At 42.4% G+C, this 23,284-nt stretch overlaps 3 protein-coding genes across 7 annotated transcripts; 2 read left to right on the forward strand and 1 right to left on the reverse strand.

Moving 5' to 3' along the window:
• On the forward strand, positions 1-5,148 carry LOC129816108 (DCN1-like protein 2). Of its 5 annotated transcripts, none has more exons than XM_055870251.1 (7): positions 1-271; positions 1,531-1,747; positions 1,966-2,134; positions 2,616-2,746; positions 2,928-3,010; positions 3,115-3,211; positions 3,715-5,148. In XM_055870251.1, the coding sequence occupies exons 1-7, from the start codon at positions 269-271 to the stop codon at positions 3,795-3,797; spliced, it is 783 nt and encodes a 260-aa protein (XP_055726226.1). In that variant the 5' UTR covers positions 1-268; the 3' UTR covers positions 3,798-5,148. The 5 variants fall into 5 exon arrangements, with proteins under 5 accessions (XP_055726226.1, XP_055726227.1, XP_055726225.1 ...); XM_055870252.1 differs by having other exon boundaries at positions 2-275; XM_055870250.1 differs by lacking the exon at positions 1-271 and adding an exon at positions 276-359.
• Positions 5,149-5,251: 103 nt separating this feature from the next.
• Positions 5,252-11,481, forward strand: LOC129816107 (growth hormone-regulated TBC protein 1-A-like). Its single transcript, XM_055870247.1, has 8 exons — positions 5,252-6,463; positions 7,159-7,304; positions 7,448-7,612; positions 8,720-8,844; positions 9,111-9,207; positions 9,509-9,681; positions 9,784-9,969; positions 11,136-11,481. Exons 1-8 carry the CDS (start codon positions 6,387-6,389, stop codon positions 11,238-11,240), a joined length of 1,074 nt encoding a protein of 357 aa, XP_055726222.1. The 5' UTR covers positions 5,252-6,386; the 3' UTR covers positions 11,241-11,481.
• A 2,627-nt stretch (positions 11,482-14,108) lies between these two features.
• On the reverse strand, positions 14,109-22,349 carry lamp1b (lysosomal associated membrane protein 1b). The gene is made up of 6 exons (XM_055870253.1): positions 21,946-22,349; positions 15,822-16,024; positions 15,592-15,717; positions 14,980-15,046; positions 14,471-14,638; positions 14,109-14,283 (listed from the first exon to the last, which is right to left on the reverse strand). The coding sequence occupies exons 1-6, from the start codon at positions 21,998-22,000 to the stop codon at positions 14,144-14,146; spliced, it is 759 nt and encodes a 252-aa protein (XP_055726228.1). The 5' UTR covers positions 22,001-22,349; the 3' UTR covers positions 14,109-14,143.
• Positions 22,350-23,284: the final 935 nt, after the last annotated feature.

Below are 23,284 nucleotides of genomic sequence, written 5' to 3' on the forward strand. Positions count from 1 at the left end.
TGACCAATCGGTAGCCAGATCAGTTGTCATCCTTCTCTTTCATAGATTTTTGATTGATACAGTGGCATCCATATCTAGGTTTGTGTATAACTCGAGTCCACTCGACAAGTGTTACTTGTCAAAGTTTCATTGTTATCCCGTGATATCTGTAGGATATTTACTCAAATGACCTCGACGTGCAACTCTGTACAAGGCAAGGGCTGTCAGTGCTTCCGCGCAAGCGCATAATGAGCGACTGGCTATCAAATTGGTAAAAAGCCGTGTGAAAATGGTAGGTAAGGAGAACATTAATAAACAGAACCTCAAACATAAACCGCTGCTGTGATGTTGAACCCCGGGATTATAACATGTTGCGCAAGGTAGAAATTGTTCCGTCGCGGCTCACGGACTGTCTCCTGTCTGTCTGTGTTGCCATTGTTGAGCTGTTTCACTTGACTTAACGTATTTACCAGGGAAAGGAAAGGAAGGTCAGTTGGTGGTATTTTGAGACCTAGAACAGCATTCGTCCAGCGCGCAGCTAGCTGGTTACGACTCCCTTTTTGGTAATCAGGAAATGCGAGCCAGTCAGACGCTCCAAGTTGAGAAGTTGGTCGTGGTTGACTGCGGTGGCCAAGCCGGACCAGTGAGCGCGCAGGACGGATAGTGGTTTCTCGCACACCCGTGAAATATCCTATGGACTCCCGATCTGTTGTTGCATGTTTTTGATGATTACGTTTCCGTCCGAGGTAGTTGTTTGTTTGCTCAACAACATCATAGTTGTCGCTTCACTCACACGCTCAACAGAGTAGTTATAACCGAACTGAAATCCACTCTGAAGGAAGCTAAGTAGTTATCAGTCTAGAGTTATCCAACACCCGGTGATCATCGTTTACTGTTGTTGACTGTCTATTAAAATAGATGCATGTCTCGAAGTTATGGAAATATGCCTAACTTTTAACAAGCAAACAGAACTGCATTACATGTTTAATTGTGTATGCACTCAGTTTGCAATGAACACACCTGGTCACTTCATTACACAATCTGCTTAGTGCTTACTCTGCAAAGTTTGTAATAACCCCTGTAGATCTGGCAGTAGCATGGTGTGTTTGGGACCATGGGACGCCCTGGAACAGTTGAGCAGTGAGGTCCCATTGATGGCATCCCCCTACTCGTGTTACATTACATTCCACCAGACGCCCCATGTACTGGGGGCCTTCTGGGGTGCACATGCTCTGAGCTTACTCAACGTTCTCCACTCTCAGAATAGTTCTAGGTCTGCCTTGCTTGTTGACTGGACGCCCAAAGCTTGTTTGCTTGTCTGTCTACTGCTGTCTGTTTGTTGACTTGTATCTCATCATCATACGAAGTGAGTGTCTGTCTGTCTGACCATCTACCCTTATGTCCGGTGGCCACATGACCTCGGCCTGAATGTCTGTGGATGTGTGTGTGCCCCTGTGTATCCTGGTGTGCGTCTCAGTGTGTGTGTGCGTCTTGCTGTCGGTGCTGCACGGTCTCTCGGTATCTGACAGCCCGTGTCCTGTCTCCGTGCAGCATAAGCTGAAGTCTTCGCAGAGGGACAAGGTCCGGCAGTTCATGTCCTTCACGCAGGCTGGGGAGAAGACTGCTGCTTACTGCCTGACCCAGAATGACTGGAAACTAGAGGTGGCCACAGACAACTATTTCCAGAACCCAGACCTCTACTACAAGGAATCAATGAAAACCCCCGTGGAGAAGAAGAAGCTGGAACAGCTCTACAACCGCTACAAAGGCAAGTGGGGGAAGTTATAGAGGAATACAGCACGTGGAGATTGTGTGTCAAAGGTTATGTATCTGTTATGGGTTAGTAAGTGTGTAGTATGTATTTGTGGTGTTATGCATTGTATTGGTTATCCTGTTTCTCGAAAGAGGAAATTTGTGTTAGTTTCTCTCAAATCCCTAAGATGGCGTGTTTGTGTTTATATATATATATGTGTGTAATTTCCATAGATCCCCAGGATGAGAATAAGATAGGCATCGATGGCATCCAGCAGTTCTGCGATGACCTCACCCTGGACCCGGCCAGCATCAGCGTCTTGGTGGTGGCGTGGAAGTTCCGGGCCGCCACCCAGTGCGAGTTCAGCAAGAAGGAGTTCCTGGATGGCATGTCCGAACTGGGGTGAGCGGGGGGTGAAGTCATCACTCTGCGACGCAGCTCCGTTTGGTGGCATGACAGTGTGTTGTTGGTTATTGCCAGTACATGTTATTGTGATGTTTGTTGTTAGTGTGTTCACATGGTGGGGAGAAGTTCTATATTTAGACTCTGTGAACTTTGGCATTAATACTGTGTGTCTTGTGTTTTGTGTGATGCCAAGTCAGCGTAGGTTAGCTCTGGGTCTTATTTAGTAGGTACAGAACAGGAACATGTTTTTAAATGGAAATTGAAAATAAGTGTTCTTATTGGACAAGGTTTGCTACTAAAGGTTATCCTGTTTTGTGCCTACCAACACTGCCCTGGGGAACCCAATGGATGGGTAACAGATCATAGCACAAGAACAGTTTAGGAACCACTGGATTAGAAGAGGTGTGTGTTTTATGTAATTTGTTTGTGTTTTAGTTGAGATCTATTTACTTGTCCACTGTATTTATCTTCTCTCAAGGTGCGACAGCCCAGAGAAGTTGAAGGCTCTTCTTCCCAGATTAGAACAGGAGCTGAAAGACAGTGGCAAGTTCAAGGACTTCTACCAGTTCACATTCAACTTTGCCAAGAACCCTGGACAGAAGGGTTTAGGTAAGCACAGATGAAAGTTAGTTACATTAGTGTTCACAAGAGTTACTGTAGTTACATTAGTGTTTCTTTACTCCAGTCCTGAGGACACCTGAGGGTGTGCAGGCTTTTGTTTCAACCCAGTGTGAACACATCTGATTAAACTATAGTGAGATAACAAGGTGTAACTCTGGCTGTGTTTCAGATCTAGAGATGGCTGTGGCCTACTGGAACCTGGTGCTGACAGGCCGCTTTAAGTTCCTGGACCTCTGGAACAGGTTCTTATTGGTGAGTAATGTTATGCATCCCAATCTAACATAACGTTTTGAGCTCGGTGTCTTGTTTTCTGCTTGTGTGCTTTTCCCACATTTGTTTTCTCGTGTTTTATATAGGAACACCACAAACGGTCGATTCCCAAAGACACATGGAACCTACTCTTGGATTTTGGCAACATAATCGCAGACGACATGTCAAATTACGACGAGGAGGGTGAGTTTAAAACCTGTGGTTACCTGGAGTGTATTCAATAGGGTACACAGTAGTCATGGTTCATTGCTGTTTGCAAAAGTGCAATACACTGAATGTTGCTTTCAACTGAATATAGACAATGACAGACTGCAGTAGTCATCAAACCTGGTCCTGGAAAGCTACTGAGTGGGCAGGCTTTTGTTCCAGCTCAGCACCAACACACCTGATTCAGCTAATCAAGTTTGTGATGAGCTGTAAATTAGTTGAATCAGGTGATTCAGTACTAGGCCGAAACAAAAGCCTGTAGACCCTGTAGCTCTCCTGGACAAGGTTTGGTGAACAGTGACCACTGCTCTAGATGAGACACTGATTTAAGGTCAGTTTTGTTTCCCCCCCAATGCCTACAGTAAAGATGTAGAGAGAGTCAGCTGTTTTGAGGTCTGGGCTAAGGGCAACTTCCATCCAAGCGATGGATTAAGAGAGTCAATAAAGTGACCGCTAATCATACGTCTCCTTCCTGTCAGGGGCGTGGCCAGTTCTCATAGACGATTTTGTGGAATTCGCCCGGCCGATCGTAACAGGATCCAAACGCAAAACCCACTACTAACAACCCAGCTATTGAAAGAGGGGCAGAACTTTGGTTCCTCTTCATTGACTGTAGGATTTAAAAAAAAAAAAAAAAAAAAACTTTTTAAGAGGAAACAGAAACACTTGAATCCGTGAAACTGCACAACTATCAGGTAACCAACCTATGAGGGAAGAGTGAGAGGAAAACACAGGAAGCAAGGCTTTATTTCTATCCTTGTTTGATGGGAGTCGCCACGTGCACATTGCCAGCTGGCAGTACATGTCCCAGCCTGAGGGCCAGCCGGGAAGAGGCCTTGGGGATATCAGTGTTCCAGGCAACGCTCCCTTTGGAATCTCATTATTCCGGAGAAAAGGAGAGATGCCTCCCCTGGCACAGTCTCGCTCTCTCTCGCAGCTCTGAGAATTCGGATTTACAAGTGTCAAAAAATGTGTGTGTTTGGGGTTGATCCTTGTTAGTTAGCTTTGTGTGGCACGCAGGGCTCTGAGGGTACTGTTCAGAACAGGCCTTGTTTCTAACACAAACACTTTGGGACAGACCAAGCAGCTTGCAACGTTTGCTCACAACACCAGCGTTAACAAAACTGTTAGTTATATACTGTATATATTATACTGTCTTTTAAAACAGTATGTACAGAGAATAATATAAATAAGTTACATTTATGAATATAAGAGATTCATCTTTTTGTGTAAAAAAAAAAAAAAAAGATCTGGTATATGATGCCTCAATAACATTTGATAGAATTTTAGGTCGGGTGTGTACCAAGTCATCATTTTATTTGAACATTTGGGTTCGAAAAATGGCAACATTCTGTGTTTTAGAATCTTCTTTTGGTTCACTATGTTATATTTGTTTTAAACAAATACATTTCAGCCATTTTAAGTAAATGGACCATGCCTCTAAATGTTTGTCCCATTCGACATGTGTATATTAGGGAAAGGCTGTTCATTCTGGCCCGCAAAGACTGAAATACTGTTCTCTTCCTAGTTGTTTTGGCGGTTTGGATAAAACAAATGTAATGCAGTGTCTGCAGGCCAATTAATGACACTAATTTGTCAAATACGTGTAGGCACAAAACACGAGCAGGACTGTGGACCGCAATGACTGTGAATTGTGCGCTTCTGCATTACGTCATTTCAACACCCCAAAAACAGAACCACCAAGCAGTCACTGGGGGGCACTGTTTGTCATGCATGTGTGTGCAAGAGGGAGCGCGTTGGACAGTGCTTACTTGTGTTGAAAAGGACCCTGCTGCCCATCCATTTAGGTATTAATGCATTTGTGACACGCATTACTTACACTTTGTCATTCACTAATCACACAGGTATTGTTAGTTTGGAAAGGAATAAAGCATGTTTTTATCAGAAATTAAGAGGCTGTTCTGCTGTAATGTGATTCAGTCTCATGTTTTGAGTGTCTCTTGCTATTTGCACAATTTCTGAATGTTTCACCTACTGAACACATTCCTTCTGAACACATCCACCCCACCAGACTCAAGTTACACACCACACACACTGCATCATGAGTATTTAAGACCCAGTCCAATTAGCTGTTGCCCTCTAGTACTGTCTTCCTCCTCCACAAGCACCTGAGCTTCATTTACACATCACACAAGGGCCTTATGCAGGTTGAAAATGTCACAGAACACTCCAATATAACCTACCTTATTGTGTAGATTAGAACATACATTCTCTGTGTTGTAGTACAATACTAGAATTTGGACTAATGGCAGGTTACTATACTGATGGAGGGAATGAACAGGTAGCTATACTGTATTGTTGGCATCATTACTTGTGTAATGTTTAACCAACATATTACATTTGCTATAGATGTTATCACCATCCCAATGTTGCTCTTAGGCACATATCTATGATCTGCTTCGCCTACCTTTTACAAAGCCTAAGCTTAACCATTAGGGGGAACCAAAACTCTTATATACACCCAGAATGCAATGTTTATTTTGTTGATCAACTGTTGAACATTAGTCTAGGCTACTGGAGAGTGGAAAGTAGGTTTGTCTTTTGTGAGTAAATACACAACACTGACATAAAGGCACAAAAGTGGCATCTGTTGCTGTCACGGCTTGAGAGAACCAAGAAGACCATTGAGGATGGAAAGCGAAACAAGCACTATTTAGACATAAATTTGCGGGCTGCAGTTGCTCACTATTGGACTATAAGCCTGGTGGGCTGGATGTAGAATTTACTGAATGGATATACCTGAGGTGGGGGAAGTTTACAAAACAAGTCCCACCTTCTGATTAATCATTGGAGAGGAATCGTATTCATATATGGGCTGAAGAGCGATAGTAGATTAATGGACTTTTCCATGTTTTTTGTTTCAATATTTTATTGCAAGATATTTAATTTCACATTAGCCTGCAAGTTGTTTCGTTAAATGGATTGCTCCTAATTAACTTTTGAGCATCCGTGTCGTTACAGTCCGTCGTTTTTTGCTCCCGCTGACTGGCAGCTGGCAATGTATGGTAGTAGTCTATGACTTTCTGATGTAAGTGTAGCTATTGGAGTTGGTGGATCAGAAAATTAAGTTCGAGAGTGCGTGTCACGTTTTCACATTTTACCGACAATTCGGAGGAGTAGGCTACACGCTATGGAGAGTGAAACGAACGGTAACATCTCGATCACTTCCCAGCTTCACCTGAACAACAGCACCAATGCGAATGACAGGTAGGGCATTAACTGTTTTGACATTTCCTTGTGTGATTTTTGTTGTTGCAATGATGAGTATCATACATTTATTTGTCTCCGACTTATCCGTGATGAAAGCTTGTAACAATCCAACAAATTTTAGGCAATGAAAAGTTATACAGCATCTGTCATGATGTTGTGTATCAGGTGACAACGTCATGGCATGACAATAATTAACCAGGTGGGCTTTTAGTGTAGGGCCTATCAGCTGGCTTTTACTTTACTGTCTACAGTATGTCACAAAGTTTGCATTTACCAGCTGAATTGCCATGAAGTACACAGTTGTGAAACCTCTACCTTTTTGTTTTATTGCATGTTATGTCTGTTTGGGATGTTTGAACTTGTCTCTATTTTCCTTCTTTTGGCTTTTTTTTTTATATGCAGTTTCAACCTCTAGGGTTGTAATTTCACACGGGTTGATTGAACAGCATGTCATCTGATCCCAGCTATCTGTCACAGTAATCCCAACCACCTAGCCCAGGTTATTGTAGCTAAAGCTTGGCCAATATCAAGTCATCTGACTATCAGTATGCTATAACAGTTCCAGGCTTTCAACCCACACTGACATCCCTCTGTGATCAATGCAGTCTACTGGGTCTAGAATGTGGGTCATATAGATCCATTGTTTTTATCTGTGTGTGTATTCTCAGACTGACCCTGCTTTATCTCTCTAGGGTGGACTCGTATGGGTTTGAGATGCCTGAGGGTTATGAGTCCTATGAGAAGATGATGGTTGAGTATGTAGCCGTCCTCACCAGAAGGTCCATCAAGTGGTCTAAACTCCTACAGGGGAAAGTCCACGTGGATAAGAACCTGAAGGGTGTGATGCACGCATGCACACACACACACATATATACACAGACAGGGGAAGAAACACTCAACACATACATATATTGAATAAGAATTTTCATTCTATATTTGCATTCTGAGTTTTGACTGTAGTCATGGTTTCGGTTCTCTTAGTGAAGCGGTACGTGCGTAAGGGTGTGCCCAACGAGCACCGAGCCCAGATCTGGATGGCAGCCAGCGGGGCCCAGGAGCAGCTGGAAAAGAACCCAGGGTACTACCACACTCTGCTGGGCACCGAGCAGCAGCACGATGCCAAGCTGGAGGAGACCGTCAGGATAGGTACTGTAAGCAATATCAAATGTTTTATGGGCGATTCCACAGCAGCAGGGGCGGAAATTATTTTTGTAATCTCAGATTGTTCTGGCAATTGTTAAATAGGAACTTCATTGGTAGAAAGAATGAGCAGCAGTGTGCTGTGTTTTCCTTTCTGTTTTCTATGAAGGATGTTGACCATGCTTTTTACATTTGTATCATAAATTTCATGATGAAATTTGGCCATTTTAGGCCCTTTTTAGACCTCTACACTCCTCCTATAAGACCCTATGTTTTGTGAACCGTAAATATACAGGCATTTATACTCCTTATCGTGCCCTGTCAAATATGGAGTATGTCTTGATTATGAAACTCACATTTTCACATTCATTCACATTTATTCAACATACATTTATTCAACATGGTACTTTTAATGATATTCCCTATTTTAAACATTGCAATTGACATTATAGGTCATTAACAAAGGTCACAGCCCTCCTTTAGGATTGCAATTTCAGTCACCAGCAGATGGAGCTCCCTTTGAATCCATTTTCCCATTCACTGTGTCGGTGGCACTCATAAAATGTATTATACCTTCAGAATTAGCAGAGCCCACTCTGGAATTGTGATGTACTTGTAGAGTATATTGTTCCAAACAATCTGTCTTAAAATGAACAAAATCAAAAAGGGTAGTTTTGAGATTATTTTAATGTTGAATAAATTTGTGTAAATTTGTATTTCAGAATCAAGACCCTCTCCATATTTCAGAGCACACTATAACGAGTATAATGACACCAAGATGTCTGTATCAAATACGGTTTACAGATCATAGGGTCTTACAGGAGACATGTATAGGTTAAAAAGGGCCTAAAATGGCCACTTTCATCATGATAAAAAAAAAATGATATGTGATAAATGTAAAAAGCATTTCAAACATCCTTCTTCCCAATGGAGTTTCTATGTGAAAATTTCCAGAACAATCTGAGATTCCAAAAATATTTTCCGCTCCTGCTGGCGTGGAATCGCTCAGTCTATAGCATCTTGCAACAGAAAACAGAATTGATGTCTAATGAACAAGACCCTGATTGTTCCTTTACTATGATTGGCTGATGGCGGAGTGCCCTGTCTCGGCAGACATGCACAGAACGTTCCCTGACAACGTGCAGTTCCGGAACAGCTCAGAGCCCTGTCTGCAGAAGGCCCTGTACAACGTGCTGCTGGCGTATGGACACCACAACCAGGCTGTGGGATACTGCCAGGTACTGGGCCTTATAGATACTATAAATAATCTGTTGGATGGATCTCACCGGTCTCCTGTGTCAGTCTTGCTTTCCCTTGTTTACCTAACGTGTGTACAATATGTCCACTGTTTCCTCTATGTGTACCTGTTCTGTACCCTGTGGCTGTAATAACTGCCTATACCTCACCTGTCCTCTAAAGTGCCTGCGTTGTGGGTACATACCATGTGTGCACAAGTTTCTGTGTGTGTGTGTGAAGGGAGTTATTGTTTATTTCTCTATTCTAGGGTATGAACTTCATTGCAGGCTACCTCATCATCATCACTAAGGATGAAGAGAAGTCCTTCTGGCTCATGGACTCTTTGTTGGGAAGAATACTCTCTGGTAAGTCCCACACGCTCCCGTTGTGTCTGTCTGGTTGTGTGAGAGGATACGTGTGGTGAGGTTTGCATAGTCATAGTAGTAGACCTACTTGTTGAAGGTTTTCCCTTCTGTGTATTTTGGGAGCTGCTTCTGTGGAATAGCGCCATGGTCACGTGGCTTGTGGTAAGACTGTGTTGTTGGTGTGTTGAGATGAGCAAACACAGGATGTATCTCAGGTTTCAGGATATATACCATCTATGTACACACACACAACCTCTTGTCAAACACTGAACTGAATTAACCTGACCTGTTCTTGTTGTAGACTATTACAGCCCGGGCATGCTGGGGTTGAAGACGGACCAGGAGGTGTTGGGCGAGCTGGTGAGGGTCAAAGCCCCAGCTGTGTGGCAGGCCATGGGCCAACACAACGTCATGTGGACCCTGGTGGTCTCCAGGTGGTTCATCTGCCTCTACATCGATGTCCTGCCTGTAGAGGTGAAGGGGATTGGGGTAGTGTGTGTGATGTGTTGGTAAAGTCTGGGTCTATCATCACCCTCTGTATGATAATTATTCTCTTTTGTCTTTTTCTTCTCTTAGACAGTTTTGCGGATCTGGGACTGCCTGTTCTACGAGGGCTCTAAGATCCTGTTCCGCGTGGCCCTGACTCTGATCCTCCATCACCAGGCTGAAATCCTGCAGGCCCGCTCCATGGTCGAGGTGTGTGAGCGCTTCAAACTGATCACCCAGGGAGCCTTCACATACGACTGCCACACCTTCATGCGGGTAAGCTACTCCAGAAGAGAAGTAACCTTAGGCAAAGATTTAGGGTCTGTTCACCATATTCAAATCCTAACCTTAATGTCAAATGCAGCCAGGTGACAATTAAGTACCCTACTGTGATTGTTTTCAATTAACATGGTCAAAAAGCTTCTTAGCAAAGACCAATTTTTCAAACAATAATTTTGCTAGGACTATCTGGGAGGGGAAAACTGAAAGCCAGCTGTTATTGGCAGAGAGGTTTGGAACTCTCTTTCTTATCGGTCTAATTTACCACCTGGTGATGTCACCAGGCATGCCAAAACGCCATCCCACCAAAACAGGCTAAACTTTCAGGCAGTCTGTTCAAACAGCTCTTGCACGAAAAGGGCATTTATAAGTTTCACAATTCCTCAGTATTATTCAAACCTCATAATGTGGAAATATATAAATAAAACACAGGAAAAATCACATTTGACTGCACTGGGCCTTTAACAAAAGGCACATCTAAGTGGTCCAGGTATGACATTGCATAAGTGTGGGGGGGTGAGCCTTTCCTCTTTTGACCTGTATTGCTCGTCTATTGTTCCCACAAGCAAGGGGGAGGCCGATGAGAGTACGGTAAACACATCAGACCAACTCCTTGAATAGCTAACTCTTGAAGTTGGTCTAAAACAGGGGTTCTCAAACATTTTCACTCAGGCCCCCTTCCAGAATTGGGGAACATCTCGTGCCCGCCACGTCTTTGGGCACAAGCACTGTTCCTGACACAGAATGTTCCCGTCCCACTACAATCTATGGGCTACAAAACCTAGCTCAAAAATGTTAGATGACATGGGCTAGTTGATCTGGACATTTCTGACGAGTTATAAATAGCTCTCTAAGGTATGCAATGACTGACATGACGAGGGAAACTGATTATGCACTATCCAATTTTGAAATTGTACCTTGTGCATTCCCCAGTTTGGGAACCACTAGTCTAAAAAACACTTGCTCCAAAAAATGTTTTACCCTTAAGTCTGTGTACATTACGATTTATACTTGGGATATCATTTTTCAACAGGAAAAGGTAAAAAATAGCTGAAGTGTGTCTTTAACCATGATTAAGGAAATGCAAAATAGACTTTAGATCAGCATCTATTGACAACTTCACCGGTGAACTCTGGCCTTTCTCCTTTTCTTGATATTGACAGGAAATCTTCAGGGAACCAGGAAGTCTCTCCATGGCAACCATCACTAAGCTAAGGGAGACATGCCGAGAACACATCGTGTCTGAGATGTCCAGACTCCACCCTTGACCACTAATAACCTCTTAAGGCAATCACCCTGTGGTTATCCTGGGCTTGTTCCAGGTCATCTTCATTGCACTTGCACTACAGATGATCAGATTTCACATCTGGAGAAACAACCGTTATCTCAGGAACCACATAAATATGATGACATGGCAATCACTCTTCTGAATTGAGCTGTGTGATTGTAGTACCCCCATCTAGCCAAATATGATTTGTATTGTAAAAAGCATTAAACTGTATTCTTGTACTTTTTCTGTGGTAGTATCATGGGATTGATAAGTTGTGGTTTGACAGAGTGGAGAAGCGTTGTAAATAAGGTGTCAACTCTAAAATGAAGTCACGGGATATAGTCCAATTTTCCACCCTTCTCCCCAAAGGGTACCATATTCCAGTCCCACCCAGGAATCGCCTGGGGAGGAAAATGTGATAACTCTAGCCCATACTTACACCATCCCAATGCTTTAAAATCCATGAGGGAGAGTGAGCAAGTGCACTAGGGCTGAATCATAACTTGAAGTGTGCATATAAGTTCATGCAATCTTGCATTGACCCAATGTATGATTTACGCCATGTGTGTGATCATACCTCAAGTTGGAATTTGACTGGCTTAATTTGACCAAAGTTTTGACTCTTCAACAAAGGGCTGCTCTCTCACTGTAACCTTTAATTGGAAGTTGATTACTACATTTAAGCAAAATGTATCGCTTAGCGATTTGTGTTCCCAAATACAACCAAGGGTTCTGTCAAACACCACAAGACAAACTGTACATAGAGCTCATTCCTCAGCTCTTATTTTATTTGCTTCGCTTTTAGAAAAGTTAAAACATTCTCTTTTAAACCTTAAGGGCTAGATCCAATCTGTATCGCGGAACATCCACGTTAAAATTAAGGTAATTGCTGATTGAGTTGACATATGTAGCGCTTACGTAAACGCGGGAACCTCTCGCTCTGATACTGATTGAATCCAGCCCTAATCACTACATATGGATATTAACACTTCTAGATGAGGGGTGGAATGAAAATTCACATCCTTTTTACTTCCCCGTTTCACTACAAACAATGCATCTATGATCATTCAATAGGCCAGGCAAATCAACAACGAAGAGAATGTCCCTAACAAAAGGTCACACACTGTGTAGATAGAAAGGGTATGTCCCCAATGACAACTAAGATGTGCACTACATGAGGAATAGGGTGTCATTTGAGACAACAGAGAAACTAACATTGGCATAGATCCCATCCTTCTTGTAAGCGGGGAGGCACAGATTCCATTTGGCACAGGCATTTAAGATTATTATTCCTCTCTAAAATGGTGTTGTACTATGGACAGTAACTCCAACTCCCTTAAATTGTTCTAACTATAATAGCCTGAATCCTAACTTGAGAAAACAACCTATAACTATTCACTTAAATGTCCAGTTACATTTTAAGCTAGTATTTGGCCTTTGTGAGCACCATGTAATTTTACTTAACTCCCCTTAATATAATCACTGGACGTAGCAACAAAAAAGTAGCAAAAAAAATCTGTCTTAATGTAACTATAATTGGTAGTACCAGTATTCATAAAACCATGTTTAAGTCACTGCTACGGGGGAAAGCATTGGCACATAAATCAATTTCCTCCACTGTGCCAACATACTGAGTAACAGCATTTTCCACCATATCTTTATGGTAGTCAAGTTTCATAACAGCCATGGTACAGTGCGCTGTAATACCAATGTCTAAGTGGAGCACATGCCCACCACGTCCCTTCATTCTAGTGTAGCGTGTGACGCTCGTTCTGTCAATTCAGTTTCAGTGCATTGTTACATTCCCTCTTAGAATCATTGAAAAAAATCCGAGGCCTGGTCCAGAAACAACCTCTAGGCACGCAAATTAACTAATCAGACGCAAGGTGGAGATTCCAAGTTATTTAGGGGTTATAGGGTTGTTTGTGGACAGGGCTAATGTTACACTCCCTCACTCTGATCACCATAAATTACTGAGTCCCTCCCTCTGCAGACAACTGCTTTACCAACAAATTACCTTCATCCTTGTTCCTCAATCCATTCCAAGGGGAACCCAAAGTAAACAAAATGTGCCCCCAGGGGACCCCCAAGAGATGTATTGACAAACACTACCATTCCCAATCTGCAGCTGGAGGTGACCTCCGGTCCCGAGCTAAACCCCTAACCACAGATCTAAGGTCAGATTATTCAGCCCCTAACAAACAGGATACAAAAATATCTGACACTGGACCAGCGGTTAGAAGCAACTTCCATCAACTCCATATTATATTCAAAGTTACAACTTTATTATGTTCAATGATGTTGCAAACATTATGCAACAAGTTAACTTCCATTGGTTGAGAGAGGGGATTGGTTGGAGCAGCCAGCTACAGTCATAATATTCCCTTCACACAAGAGTAACAATGACCTATTATGATGTGACTGACAATGGCCACCATCAAAAACAGAAAAAGCCATTGAAAACAGCAGCAGCAATGCTTGTAAACAAACAATCCCTCAGTATTCCCATGTCAGTCACCAGTAAAACGTAAGCATGATAAAAATACCTTAGGCTACACAGAGTGTGGATTATTATTCAGCATATGGTTATGAGCACGCCACCACACCATCCCCTCCTGCAGTGTTGAGTGACTGTCGAGTGTTTCGTTATGTCATTACAATCTCAGCAGACACCCACCCACCCCTTTTTTTTATACAAAGGAGCAGTTCAGTCCTGAAAGTGCAAATCAACCCCATGGAGACCCAACGTGGGGTAAGCGAGTACAAAGGGGAGGAGGTGGCAGCAAGAATTCTACGGTAAGACCAACTGAATGGGGTTGGGGAAGTTCAGTTGAGGGTTGGAGTGAGGTTCAGTCAATCTGGGGGGGGGGGGGGGGGGGGGTCAATTGACAGGAAGTAATCTCAGATAGTCTGGTACCCGGCGTGGCTCCTCTTCCTGCCGATAAGGTAGGCCACAAGGACGATGAGGACCAGGCTGGCCAGCGCAGTGCCCACGATGATGGGGATCAACATGTCATCCTCATCCAGCTGACACTCCTCCGCTGGAGAGATTGAGAGAGGAGAGACACACCAATGGAGAGAGAAAGAAAAGAGCAGGTGAGAGACAGGTGGAAAAAATGAAAAGACAAAAAGCAAGAGTTGAATGAGTGACCATCTATTACTCCAATATCAGAACTGTGGATAACCACTTTCCTGAAATAAGTCCCATAGTAACACCCAGTATAGTACCTGCTCCAAACTGGTCCCCGGTTAGGCCGAAGGGCTGCACCTGCAGCTGGAAGGTGTTGAGAGAGAAGTTCACAGCCACAGCCAGAGTCTGCTCCTCACGACACATGTAACTACGCCCCAGGGTACCACGCAGGTAGTCCAGACTACTGTTACTGGCTGAGAAGGGCTCTGGAGAAACAACACCGAGGTTATAGGTGGGGTGAGAAAGGGAAGAGAAAACAGGCAGAATGGAAAAGAAGAAGAAAAGGGAGGGAGGGATGTGAGAAAGGATGGAAGGGAGGGATGTGAAAAAGAAGAAAGGATGGAAGGGGGGGATAAGGACAAGTTAAAGTAGGACCAGGTGGGGGATGGATTGTGGGAAAGGGAGGATTAGAAGGGTTCAACACTGGCTGGAAAAACTGCATACATAACAGATGGAGGTTATAAGAGGAGATGGATCATGTATTATTCACTAGATTAAATGCTGCAGAGATGATCCATTGATTGGTGAAGTATGGATCCAGACTCACCACTCATGTCCGGCCAGGCTGCAGACAGAGTCACTCCACTCAGGTGGTACTTACTGGACGTGGTATTCTGCAGACACAAGAGAACCAATGATGAGACCCGGTATGTACATCAAACACATACACAGGATTACAGAGCCAAGCCCACTCCATTTAAACCAGGATGGAACAAACTAAGTCACGAGTGCCTGTTCTCTGCTTGTTCATTAGGCGCCATCTTGTGTCAGTCAGGTGTTAGTGCAGAAAGGTTTGTACTACTGATACAGAAGGCATGTACTGATATGAGAGAGAGTAAACAAATCATCTCCCAGATAATGTTTGCCTGTGTTGATATTTGCGTGTTGTTTCAGTATGTGTGTATTCCTATGTTAGTTTAAGTGTGTGTGTAGGTTAATCAGGTCATGTAGAGATCAGTGGTCTGCCATCCATCACCTCCTACACATGACATTCCTGCTGGTAACACCAGGCACCAGGGCATATCCATTCTGTGGGTTTACTCTGCCTCGCTCTGTGTGTGTTCACGTGTTAGTGAGTGTGTCTGTCTGTGTCTGGATTTGGTGAGAGGTGAACGGTACAGCCAAAGACAAGACAAAACAAAGTAAAGAGAGCTCTGACCAGGGAGAAAAGGAAGGTGAGGTTGGTTTTCTCCTCAGCCATCAGCAGCAGGGTGGCACTGTCTGAGTCACATGACCCTGAGCTCTTAGTCACGTTGGGCTGGAGGTTCAACACGTCTTGCACAGTCTGCACACACAGGACAAGACATGGGTTAGTGTGAGGGTGTGAGAGAATGCCTGGGCTGCAAGTATGTGCAAGACGTGCAAGTCTGTGCAAATCTGTGTCCGTACATTATTGAGAGAGGCAGAGCTGAAGCGGATGTTGAGCTGCAGTCCCATGCGGGCCATCAGACAGACGGTCCCATTGACGTTGGTTACAGTGTAGTTGCCCCTCTCAGGCCGGGCTGGGGGCGCAGGAGGCGGAGCCGTGGTTTGAGGGGCAGCAGCAGTGGGCGGGACATCAGTGGCAGCAAAGCTCTGATGCAACGTGACCGCTGTAATGTATCAATAAGTCAATAAAGTAAAACAGCCAATGCCAATCTACAATCACAGAGTACATGCATGGATAGAAAAAAAAGATACAGCTCGGTTCGATCCTTAGCTAGCTGGTGGTTAGGTCTCACAGGGTGCATCTCAATAGTCTTGAGTGGGCTCCTCTCCCTTATCTGTATAGATGTGAAAGAACTAGACAAGCAACCTCTGCAGGCATTCAACGCCATAATGTTGCTTTCACCTATCATGCGTTATCAGATATGTGCAGACGAAGGCGAGGAGATGAAGTGAGACACTTGAGATGCACCCATTGAGTAGGTCAGTAACCTTGGGGTAATGTTGTTGCTAATTCCTTTAATGGGTTGGCTTAAAACTGGGTGGTAACAAAACTCTGGTTCCATTTATTTTGCAGTCACAAATTCCAAGCACTTAAGTGGGTTGCAAAGGGTTGGAAACTTTACAGTAAATTACCATTGAAGTTAAGTCTGGGAATTTAGCTTAAATTCATTTTTTTAAAGTTGGCTTATAACAGGGATTCTAGTTCTTGTGGCATATTTTGGTAAAAGTATCCCCAATTCAATGCAATTGCAACCAAATGTATTTATATAGCCCTTTGTACATCAGCTGATATCTCAAAGTGCTGTACAGAAACCCAGCCTAAAACCCCAAACAGCAAGCAATGCAGGTGTAGAAGCACGGTGGCTAGGAAAAACTCCCTAGAAAGGACAAAACCTAGGAAGAAACCTAGAGAGAAACCAGGCTATGAGGGGTGGCCAGTCCTCTTCTGGCTGGAGATAACAAAACATGGCCAAGATGTTCAAATGTTCAACCCTCTGCATGCATTCTTCCATCACATGTACAGCTGATTCAAGATCTTGCACACTAATGAGATGCTATTGAGCCCACAATACTACACTGAGCCAAGGACTACATGCTTTCTGGTAAGTTTTGATTACAATACTGGGTGGGGTGAATATATTTTATGACATACATGATTTTGTTAAATAGTAGCCTACAGCAAAGTGTGTTTAAATAATTTCTAACTTGTTAACCATTTCTGCTAGCTAGTTTTTTGCTACCATGTGGGTTTTCGCTTGCTTGAGCCTGCTGAGGAGTGTTAATTCACCTGTTTCCATACATGTTTCATTTTAAATTGTATCTTACAAAGGAGTTGTTTAATCTAACTGCTTAACCATTTACCTATATATGGAATTGTATGTTTTTTTAAACTAATCTTTACAGGAAAATGACACGGGCACTATCTGATGTGTGGAGACATTTCACTGCAGCTAATGTAGAAGGTAAAGCTGAGTATATTTGCAAATACTGTGCCAAATCATATGTGAAGAATGCAACAAAGATGCAGAATCATCTGACCAAGTACATAACGTTTCCTCAGCGCTCACAACAAGCAACCTCTGACAAAAGTCCCTCTACTTCTATTCAAGGTGAAACGTAGTCAGAGAAAATGCTGATGAAGGTCTTGCTCGAGCTGTGTATGCAACTGGTTCACCCAATGCTCACAGGCAATGTGTATTGGAAGAGACCCCTCCAAATACGCCTCCAACCAGACATCCTTCATCTACTCATTTGCTGGATACAGAGTTCAAGTGAAGGTCAAGCAAATCAGAGAAAACAGACTTTATTGCAATCATCTCTGATGGGTGGTCAAATGTTCTTGGGCAAGGAATAATTAACTACATAATCTCCACCCCTCAACCAGTATTCTACAAGAGCACAGAGAAGGGACAACACACACCGGTCTCTACATTGCAGATGAGCTTTAGGCAGTCAATGACCTTGGACCACAGAAGGTATTTGCACTGGTGACAGACAATGCTGCGAACATGAAAGCTGCTTGGAGGAGTCCTACCCTCACAGCACTCCCATTGGCTCTGCTGCTCCTGCATTGAAGCTGCTCCTAAAGGAAATCATGGCACTGAAAACAATGGCTACACTCTACAAGACAGCCAAGGAAATGGTTAGGTATGTGAAGGGTCAAGTTATTCCAGCAATCTACCTCACCAAGCAAAGTGAGAAGAATAAGAGCGCCACATTGATGCTGCCCAGCAACACCCGTTGGGGGGGTGTTGTCATCATGTTTGACAGTCTTCTGGAGGGGAAGGAGTCTCCAAGAAATGGCCATATCGCAGTCTGCCGATATGGACAGCCCCATCAAGAGGATCCTCCTGGATGATGTATTTTGGGAGAGAGTGGTAAGCAGCCTGAAACCTATAGCAGTGGCCATTGCAGCGATTGAGGGAGACAATGCCATCTTGTCTGATGTTCAGGCTCTGCTTGCAGATGTAAGAGAAGAAATCCATACTGCCCTGCCCACTTCACTGTTACTCCAAGTAGAGGAAACTGCAGTTCTGAAATACATCAAAAAGCATGATGACTTCTGCCTGAAGCCCATACACTCCACAGCGTACATGTTGGACCCCAAGTATGCTAGCAAGAGCATCCTCTCTGGTGCAGAGATCAACTAGGCCTGTGGTGTCAACACTTCCATGTCTCACCACCTTGGCCTGGATGAGGGCAAGGTTCTTGGCAGTCTGGCAAAGTACACTTCCAAGCAAGGGCTTTGGGATGGAGATGCAATATGGCAGTCATGCCAACATCTCAGTCACCTGGTGGAAGGGACTTTGTCGATCTGAGGCTCTTTCACCTGTTGCCTCCATCATCCTCCAAATCCCACTAACATCAGCCGCCTCAGGGCGCAACTGGTCCTTGTTTGGGAACACACACACCAAAGCACGCAACAGGCTGACCAATACAAGGGTTGAAAAATTGGTGGCCATCCAGGCAGACTTGAGGCTTTTTGAGCCTGACAACGATCCATCCTCAACAAAGTTGGAAAGTGACAATGAAGATGAGACCTCAGAGTCTGATGTTCAAGAGGTGGACATTGAGGAGGTCCAGGGAGAAGACATGGAAGTCTGAGAGGATGACAACCAAAGCTTTAGTTTCATTTTACAAATGTATGTTAAACGCTTTTGGGAGATGCGATGGATCATTGGGGATCATTCAATATTCCCTATCTTTTGTTCAGAGAAATCATTCCATGTGAAGAGTCAACTCATTTAATTAAAGTTCAATTCATAACTAAATTGTTTTTTTTATTTCTATTGGAAGGATTTAAATCATTTGCAATTATGTCTACTTATGATAAGGTAAAAGGTTAATGTTTCTGTCTCCATATGATATTGTCTCCATATATGGTAAATATATCCTATACAAAAAACATCTACATTTAAATGATATTCATGTGCATATATTTCCGTTAATTCACATATATTCCTGTTAATTCCACACAGAAAGTTTCCACCTCTGAATATTCCCCAAAATGTACAACCCTTGACTCACACCAAAGTGTTTTTTTAAGAACCATTGGAATGAAGAAGCATGTCTGTTCTACTTGGTTCATTTCTACAATACGGTCACTTTCCTCACTATTAGCTTCATGTGGCTTCCAAGGCTACATCATTACTGATGTCATCGCTTACATTATCTTTGGCCGATGTCCGTCTCTCTCTGTGCAGAGGAAAATACTAGTGAACACTGTCACCACTATCTCGCTTTTGAACCAAGGTGTAGGAATAGAGGAGGAAACCTTAGGCTAAAATGTAAAAAATATTCAGCAACTTGAGGACAATTAAGTTTACAGAGCTGGGCAATATTGACAAAAATCCATATCACAATAAATTGACAATCACAATAACACACCAGTTCCTTTTTTTTTTAAATATTACCCTTAAAACTACTACTACTTTGAATGTTGTGGCTATCAATTGTCTTGTTGGCAATAGCCCATATTAGCAGACTCATTTAATTTCAAACTCCACATTCCTCTAGTAAAAGTCTATTTGTGGAAAACATCACCCTGATGAACTATTTACTTATGGCTTTGCCTACACCTAAATATTTGATTTATTTATTATATGAGCAAAACAATATCCCACTTTATTTGGAACGCCAAGCCAGAAAATTAAACAAGCATATTTATGTAATGAATATGAATTCGGAGGGCAGAAAGTATTAAATATTAAAGCATTAGACCGCTCACTAAAGACTTGTCAAAGAAAAGCTATACTTAAATCTGAACTGGTTCTCCAGCAAATTAGTAAGAATGGCTCACCCAGTGTTCAAGAATGGCCTTTTTCCCCTTCATTGTTGATTACATCTCGGTTACTTAAATTAAATCCCCAAAAATATTGCTATATTTAAAACAAGCTGATTGAAATTTTAGTATAATCCACCAGAAAATAAAACAAATATTACAATAAATATTATTAAACCCATACTAATTGAAAATAAAACAAAATATATATATCAAAAGATATCTTTAAATTCTGTAATAAATAGAACTGGTGGAGTTGTCACATGCGGTTAACAGAAATATATGGAAATGTCTGCTCTATCCAAAATTGCAGCATTACCGCAAAAATGGAGGCGGCAAGTGGAAGAAGGTAAGGAACTTGTCTGTCGGCCCTGCATTAAAGAACAAAACTGATTAAAGAATATTGTGATTAAAGTATACCCGTTTCATTTAAGCCCGAAAAATTGACAGCTGCACCATACAGCTTGCATTAGATCACTTGTTTTGGTACTGCCCTTATGAAGCTTGTTTATGGATGCACATTCATGAATTGCAACATTTACCTGGAGTTAACTCTGGAATTATTTCTGCTGTGTGACTTAAAGCCATAGTCAATCAATCAATGAAATACTTGTAACAAAAATGTTAATCTTTAATTTAAAATATGTAGAAACTATGAGCATAGAAAGGTTCAGAACTTTTGTGAAACATCAGTTGGAAAAATATATACGGCCACTAGAAATCAGAGCTGGATGGTTTTCAGAGATAGATGGGAGGGGTTGAGGGCAACTAAAAAAACAGAAAATAGTGTAAAATATACTGTCAGTAAAATGTATACAGTATGTATAAGCTGGAAGTAGAAGCCTAAGTATCGTTGGCCATTAGTTTACTCCAATTAGGGGAGGGGTGGTAGGGATAGGGAGAATTATAAAATAGTAAAATATATTTAATTAAAAAAAATAGATAATTTAGCCTACACAAAAAAATATGGGGGATTGGAAATGGACAATTACATTGATAGAAGCCACAAGCTGCAATATTAAAGCTGACCTACTCCCGAAGAAAAATAACTACTTCATCGTTATTAAATCAGTAAAATGTCCTCGATAAATCATTGGTTCGTCTGTATCGATCATTTTCGGTTTATCATCCCAGCGCTAGTTGACAATACATTAACGATCAAACACCCAGTTCCACTGATCAGTTTTCCTTTATCTGTCTCACTTATTACCTCTGTCTATTTGCCTATCAATTTCCACAATATCTTGACATGATCTTAGTTGTCTGTACCCATTTAGATTACATTTAGGCCAGTTTGTCCTACAAAGAGAAGATTACAAAGGACAGGATGCATGTACACATGTTACTGCGATCTAATAGCATGGCTTGCTACAGCACATGACTACCAGTTTATAGCCCAAAGTACTAAATCGGTTACTTGCCAAGAAACAAGCATAGAATGTAATAAACAAAACAACCGAGTGCAGTGACATCAACAATGATACAGGCCATAATGTATCCAGTTTTTTAAAATCACTAGTCACAGCACTTTTGGAATCACGCGAGGGGCCCATTGCCACAAAAGCGCACATGCACCGCTTGACTTTGTCATGCACGACAGCCACTAAGCAAGACAAACAACTCAGTCTGGACCCGCATCGACCTGTAAAATAAGGCAATGCAAGTCAAAGGGCAAACGAATAACCAGCTTTACACGTTTACATAAACCAGCAAACGAGGTCAAAATAGGTTAGAGGACCGAATTCTAGTGTATTCTCGTTAGATTCATTGTATTTATTGTGCCAATCTAGCATCTATACTCACCTAAAAACGCGATGAACGCCAGGAACAAGGGTTGTTTGCGGCTATGTTGTTTCATATTTTTATTCGGTTGTTTGCCAATGCGAATCACAACAACATGCACACGACCCAGAGACAGGAATGCAGGACGGTCTGTGAGCTAGCTTTGCTAGAAATAACGCAAACCCACTGTTCGTGCTCTCTCTTTGCTGCCGCGAGCAAGAATCCTCTGGAAACAAATCTAAGGAAATATTTCCTTTCCGTTTGATTACTTTGCTCTTTTTGCTTTAGTTAGTGCCGATTAAATTGATGATCGTTGTGTTTGGACCGTCACATACCACGGATGACTTATGCTCTGCACCAAGAAGAAATGACAACGGTCATGTAACGGAGAGTTTAAGAACCGCCCAGAATAAACACGTGACATGAGTAGTGATTCGTGTTGACGTTCAACAGCTGTGGAGTTACAGATGTGACGTTGGTTACAATGTTGCCATGGAGATTTAATGCTGGAAGTGACGTGTTCTGTATTTGGTATTTTGGTCGCGGTAGTTGCCTCGTTGTAATAACAATGATACAGTTTTCTCCATACAGATTTTTTTTCTGAAAAGAAAATAAGGAAAAAAAGAAGAGCTTATTCGTTTTGAAACAAGCTGCATCCAAAAATGTGTCCCAATAGGCCTACACCATCACTCTCTTTTCATTAAATGTTCTTATTGAAGAGCATTTTTGCTCATCATTCAGACCAGTTGTGATCCACCTTTCATAGTCAGATGATGCCGGGCGAGCATTTCACACAGGGTTGTCAAAATGCTTTGTCATCCACTTGCTATTTACCCCGTCTTCACCTCAATTAGGTCTATTGACACTCAAGCTGCAACCTCCGCTCTGGTTTCCTTCAAGTCTATAATGTCTTAAACAGGGATGAGGAAAGAATGAAATTCGTAAGGCACACACAGGTCAAGATGGCGCTGTCTAGTGGTCTATGGTGCATTTCGCAGGGTCACCAATAAAACAACCTTTCAAATTATGCCCACCTGACCCAGATTGCGAATTATAATGGACTGTTGTTGGATTGCTTAAACAACAATAGTAATTGTGTAAAGCCATGTCTTAATTACTGAAAAAGATAAACGGTTGAGTTGGATATCATTTGAAAGCCTATAAACAGTGTTGTCAAACTATTCTATGATTTCTTGGGGGGGAAAGTTTTTAAATATAAAATTGTCATTTTTTAACCTTTAACGTCAATTATCTAAAAACGCATAGATTCCGATTTGTATCATTTTCACAAATGTTGTAGTTTAGACACTATTTTACATAATCTGAGGTGTCTGTGTTATGCCAGTCATCGGTTGAGACA

This window comes from Salvelinus fontinalis, chromosome 19 (assembly GCF_029448725.1).
Source record: "Salvelinus fontinalis isolate EN_2023a chromosome 19, ASM2944872v1, whole genome shotgun sequence".
NCBI lineage: Eukaryota > Metazoa > Chordata > Actinopteri > Salmoniformes > Salmonidae > Salvelinus > Salvelinus fontinalis.